The sequence below is a fragment of the Mirounga angustirostris genome, unplaced genomic scaffold, assembly GCF_029215605.1.
Source record: "Mirounga angustirostris isolate CCGP_5_RB_7025 unplaced genomic scaffold, mMirAng1.0.hap1 SCAF_13, whole genome shotgun sequence".
In the NCBI taxonomy this organism is placed as follows: Eukaryota; Metazoa; Chordata; class Mammalia; order Carnivora; family Phocidae; genus Mirounga; species Mirounga angustirostris.
Window position 1 is genome coordinate 10,295,530 of NW_026991721.1, and position 6,086 is coordinate 10,301,615.

General features: G+C 45.7%; 1 protein-coding gene across 1 annotated transcript in view; it reads right to left on the minus strand.

Annotated features, from left to right (window-relative positions):
* The window catches only part of CD5 (CD5 molecule), a 30,355-nt gene extending 24,965 nt beyond the window's left edge, over positions 1-5,390 (minus strand). Inside the window, exons 1-2 of the mRNA XM_064576600.1 lie at positions 5,368-5,390; positions 3,397-3,701 (exon numbers count right to left, since the gene is read on the minus strand). Of these exons, the coding sequence (XP_064432670.1) occupies positions 3,397-3,701; positions 5,368-5,390 (328 nt within the window). The remainder of the gene's footprint in view (positions 1-3,396; positions 3,702-5,367) is intronic.
* Positions 5,391-6,086: the final 696 nt, after the last annotated feature.

Here is a 6,086-nt window from a genome sequence, read left to right on the forward strand (position 1 = left end):
CATGGGGGGTGTGAATCACATATCTCAAGGACTCAGCGCTCACAGTTTCTCTTCCGTTGCTTCCGTAAGTAAGATTGGACTTGTCACACCATGGGGCACGAGTTCAGATTGAGAAAATAAGGCCACCTAGTAGAGAGAGTAGGACAAGTGTTAACCAAGCTCACTTTTCAGATGAAGTAACTGAGGATCAGAGAGGCATGGCGAATTCCCCAGGGCACACAGCCAACTGGAAGCGAGGTTTGGCCTGGACCCCCAGGTCTCCTGGGCTGTGGGCCACCCTTCCCTGGCACAGCCTCTTAGGCATCTCGGGCTGGGACCTCCCCTGCCCTTTGGGGGTCCCACTGTGTTACAGTAGAGACTGTGGGGGCATGGAGGCCGGCAGGCCAGCTGTATGTCCTTGGCCTCTGCTCTCAGAGCCTCCCTTCTGTGAGATGTGCGGAGCAGAACCTGCCCGGAGGCTAGTTGAGGACTGGCCGAGAGCATTCACGGAAAAGGCACACAGTGGGTTGTTAGCGTAGTAGGTTTAGAGCGCCGGACTCTCCAGCCCCAAGGGGCAGCACTCAGCCTTCTGAAGTCCCTGGCAGCTGTTGGAAGCTCTCCTATCTCTTTCATTCTCCGACCCAAGCTTTCTCTCCCCAGCATCGAGCACCCACCACAAAGCGATTTCTTGAGCAGATGAAGGAATGAATGACAGGGAGGCTTTCAGCAAGGGCACAGGAGACAGTGACAAGCAACCCCCCAGCCCTGAGCTTCCAGTGTAGTGGGGACACGACCTGAATGACAGTTGGGACAGAGCAGGGCTAGGCCTGAGGGAGCACGGAGGAGGAGATATGTCCAATCCAGCCCCTGGGAAAGTCAAGGAAGGCTTCCTGGAGGAGGTGACATCCAGGCTGAGACCTGCAGGGTGAGTAGGAGTTTGCCAGTTTGGCAGCAGATCAGTGTTTCAGGCTGAGGGCAAAGGCTTCTGGGTCATGTTAGCACAGTAACTGTGTAACTACAAGTGAGGGGGTCGAGAAGTTGGGGGACCTGGGGGGTCAGTCCTGACTCAGCCCCTCACTGGCTCTGTGTCTAGGGTGGAGTGTTTCCTCCAGGTCTCAATTTATTCATGAAATAAAGGGGCCACACCAGATGGTCCCCAAGATTTCTTAATCTGTGAGTTAAGACTTGAGATCTTATTTCAAGGATGCCGTTGACCAGAATCTAACAAATCTATACAGCCCGCCCCTTTTTTTGAAAGACAGAGTAGCAAAAGCCACAACATTAAACAAAACAAAACAAAACAAAACAAAAACCCTCATACACAGTGTTACTTTTAGAGAGCTCTCCTATACTCCCTCTGGGTGGAAGGCAATATACGTAAGAGTGTTTAGGTCACTTAGGGATAATGACCACACGGGAAGGCAGGGTAGTGGGCAAATAAATTCCACCCAAGTCCACTCTGGAATAGGATACAGCCATCAAGGAAGAGGACATAGACCACAGTGTGCCCACTCGGAGAGATGGCCCTTCTGCTCAGTGAAAAGGCTCATTTCAGGACAATCTGCCTACTGCAAACTTATTTTCATAAAAATATGAGTGAACTGAATAGCTGGACAAAATGTTTCTACATTAACAGAAAAAAGTTTTGCAGGATATTCATCAAAATAATGATAACAGAGATTAATGGTTGGGGACAGGATTCAGTAGAGATGAGGGAAAGGCTGGGTTGGACTTTCGTTTTTATTTTATGCACTTCTGTATTGTTTAGCTATTTTCAAAGAATGTATATTATGATTTTATAATAAATTAAAAAAATAATGTAAAAGGGATTTGCAGAAAAGTTGTTAAAGAACAAAGCCCCATGTGTGGTTATGTATCACATACCACATTTTAATATCATTTTCCATTTTCCTTAAGAATAAAAGTAATGCGTGTTTATTGAGAAAAATCAGCAAGTACAATAGACTATAAGGAAAAAATAAAACCACCGGTAATTTTACCATCCAATATGACTACTGGTAATGTATTAGAGCATATATTTATATTATTTTTTCTATTTATAATTATAATAATTATATTTTGTTTCAAGATTAGTATTATATATGAGATATTTTTATACATATAAAAGATGTATATATGTACATATTAAGATATATACACACACAAAGATCTATATATAAATATATATACATGCACAAACATATATATATTCATAAACTGTTTTTTCTCTTATCGTATATTTTGAGTGTTTTCTCATGTCATATACTTATATAACATGCTTTTTTTTAAATGGTCTATAATAGCCAATATATAAAAGTCCTGATGCTTGTTTAACTAATCCCTATTAACTGGACATTTGTGTTTACTTTTTTTTTTACTATTAAAAAATAATTCTGTGATGAATATTTCTGTACAAGCATCTTTAAAAAATATCCTTACTTCCTTTAAGTAGAATTATTTGGATCAAAGATTATGGCCATTTTGCTTTATTTTATTTTATTTTTATTTAATTTTATTTAAATTCAATTAATTAACATATAGTGTATTATTAGTTTCAGAGGCAGAGGTCAGTGATTCATCAGTTGCATATAACACCCAGTGCTCATTACAAGCAGGTGCCCTCTTTAATGCCCATCACCCACCCCCCTCCCCTCCAGCAACTTTGTTTTTTCCTAGAGTTAAGAGTCTCTTATGATTTGTCTTCCTCTCTGATTTCATCTTGTTTTGGTTTTCCCTTCCTTCGATTATGGCCATTTTAAGTACCAAAAGCCTTTGTAAAAAATTGAATTAGTGACCCCCCTCACCCCCAGCTGAGTTCTAGTAAATCTACATCCTCATTGGCTGCATTAATTAACAAGAGCCATACCCACATAGGTAGACAAGCACTTTCAGGATCAGGGTTTTCCTACTCTTTGAGTGGGTGCTTTGGGTACCTGCTGACAGTCAGTGAGGGAGGGGCCCACACACATCCCAGAGGGCGAATGTCAAATAATATTGGCACATTTTTGATGATTTCCTGAGTGTCCAGAGCTCTCCTATGATGACTTCTGTGTGTCTAGTGCTCTGGGCCCATTGGTGGGAGGTTTGGAGGAGCTTGCTGTGTTGTAGAGATGAGGAGAGTAAAGCTCTGAGCGATGGGGGGTTAGGCCCAGGTGCAGTAAGACTTGGCCTGCAGGAAGAGACAAGTCAACGCAGGCCTCTAGAGAGAGACTGGCTCTGGCCTGGCACAGGGTGTGGGAGGGTACAGCCTAGTGTTCTCCATCCGGTCTGTACCCACATGGAGCCCTTACTTGGATGCGCATCCCAGCAGGTCCCAAAACTTCAGAATAGGCTCCATGTCCTGAGTTCTTTAAGCTCTGCTGAGGTTAGGGCCATGTTGAGTTGGCCCCATGAGATGGTCTGGAAGCAAGTATTTACTGATTCTGTGTGTGATGCTGGTGATGGTGATGCTGGTGATGCTGGTGATGTTGGTGATGATGGTGATAATGGTGAAGATGGTGAAGATGTTGGTTATGATGGTGATGGTGTTGGTGATATTGGTGATGATGTTGGTGATGTTGGTGATGCTGGTGATGCTGGTGATGATGTTGGTGATGATGTTGGTGATGTTGGTGATGATGGTGATGATGTTGGTGATGCTGGTGATGGTGTTGGTGAAGATGGTGAAGATGTTGGTTATGATGGTGATGGTGTTGGTGATATTGGTGATGATGTTGGTGATGCTGGTGATGATGGTGATGATGTTGGTGATGATGATGGTGATGATGGTGAAGATGTTAGTGATGATGGTGATGGTGTTGGTGATGATGGTGATGATGTTGGTGATGATGATGGTGATGATGGTGAAGATGTTAGTGATGATGGTGATGGTGTTGGTGATGCTGGTGATGATGGTGATGATGTTGGTGATGATGGTGATGATGTTGGTGATGTTGGTGATGATGGTGATGATGTTGGTGATGATGATGGTGATGATGGTGAAGATGTTAGTGAGGATGGTGATGGTGTTGGTGATGATGGTGATGATGGTGATGATGTTGGTGATGATGATGGTGATGACGGTGAAGATGTTAGTGATAATGGTGATGTTGGTGATGATGTTGGTGATGATGGTGGTGATGATGTTTACCACGTGCTAAGGGCCTGCACAGTGCTAGGAGCTCTGAGTAACCCATTATCTTGGTTCTTCCCAGTGTGAATATGCAACCATCACTGAATTGGAGGATAATTTGAGGTGGCTCACAGATGACCATTTTTATCTTAATAGTTATGTGTTTAACGTGTGTCAATTGAATATATTAGAAAGTAGATAATTAGCATACCAAATCCATGATTTATGAGAGCAATATAAAATTTCATTTTTAGGTTATTTAGCAAACACTGCTGTGTTGATTTAAAGGGAAAATACTAATGCTTGGTGTTATAAGGTCAATATGAAGGTGGAACTTAAATAGTTGACATTTGGGACCATTAAAGGCAGAAACCATTATTATCCCCATTTTGGAGAAGTCAGAGCGGAGAGTTTAACTGGCCGGAGGTCACACAATATACAAATGGTAGAGCTGGGTTTTGGCCCCAGATGCCAAATTAAGAAAATATTTTATTTAAGTAAAGGATACACACCCAAAAGTGCCTGTATCATACACGTATAGCTTCAGTGACTTCACAAATTGGACACGCCCATGTAATCGGCACCTGGATGCCCCCCTCCCGTGCGTCCTCCCAGCCCCTCACCACCTGCTCCCCAGGTAGCCACCATCCGGACTTCCATCATCACAGATTGCTTTTGCCTGTTCTTGAACTTTATCTAACTGGTATCACACAGTTTATACTTTTTTTGCGTCTGGCGTTATTTTAGCCAACACTGTGTCGGAAGATTCATCCGTATTATGGCGTACGGCAGGGGCTGGGTCTTCTTCCTCACCATATAATATTCCACGGCCTGCTGCTATCACAATTTATTTACCCCTTCTCCCGAGATGGCCACTGGGGTTGTGCAAAGCTTGAAGCTCTGCTGCCCCCAACAGATACCTGCACACTGCACAGTAAACAGGACCTTCTCCAAGGAGCTAGAGACCAAGGAGGGTGTGAAACACAAAAACCCACAATTACAGAACTAGTGCTTTCCTCAGTGCAGGGTGGCCTTGAGGTGGCTGGCGTGGTGAGCGGTTTGCACGATCTCACTGGCTGTCTTGTGGCCTTGTACTTTATAAAGCGCTTTTCCCAGCAGCACCTCACAGCCCTGTCCGGTGGCGGGTGCCTTGTCCCCATGCTATCAATGAGGAAGGGGAAGCCAACAGAAGTGACTCCACCAGCACGTGGGGAAAAGGAAACAGAGCCCGGATCTGAGCTCAGATCTCCTGCCACTAAATCCTTGGCTATCTGTACCTCCTCCCAGCTGCCTGGTACATCTCGGGGGGCTTGTAAGGCCAGGGAGACCCCCGTGGCTGGGGGATTCTCGCTGCTTTCTGAGAAGGACCTAAAGCCAAACCGAGTGCCTGGCTTTTTGGAGTGAGAAGCTACCTTCTTTTGAGCCTGACTTCATTTCATTTGCAAAACAGGGGGAGGGTCCCTGCTTCCTCCCTGGGGAGGGCTATGGTCACCATGACCGACAAAGCCTACCTGCCGTCCTCCCTGAGCAGAGCGGTGAACTTTCACATTTGTTGTTGTAGTGGATCTCATAACCACCCTGGGAGGAAGACAGCGCACATCAAGTTTGCCCCATATTTCGGAGAGGTGAAGTGACTGGCCCATAGTCACAGGGCCCAGTAAGGAGCCAACAGGGACCCAGGGCCCAAGGGGATACTCCCTTCTCTGCCATACTGGGCCTTGTCCTCTAGGGGAGCCCTGCTTTTAGGACATAGCTCACACCGGGGCCTTGGGGTCTGAAACACGGGGAGGTGGGGGCCCAGCAAGGTGAGGGGGCTGCCTCGGGACACACAATAAGAAGGGTCAGGCCAGGTGAGAGCCCGAGGCTCCTGCATCCCGCTGCCTGCAGGATGGGGCTGGGGTGGAAAGCCTGGGACATGAGCATCAGCAGAGAACCCCAAGACAGATTGGGTCTAGGGCAGCCTGCCTGGTGAGGATAGGGGTTAAATGAGCTTCTA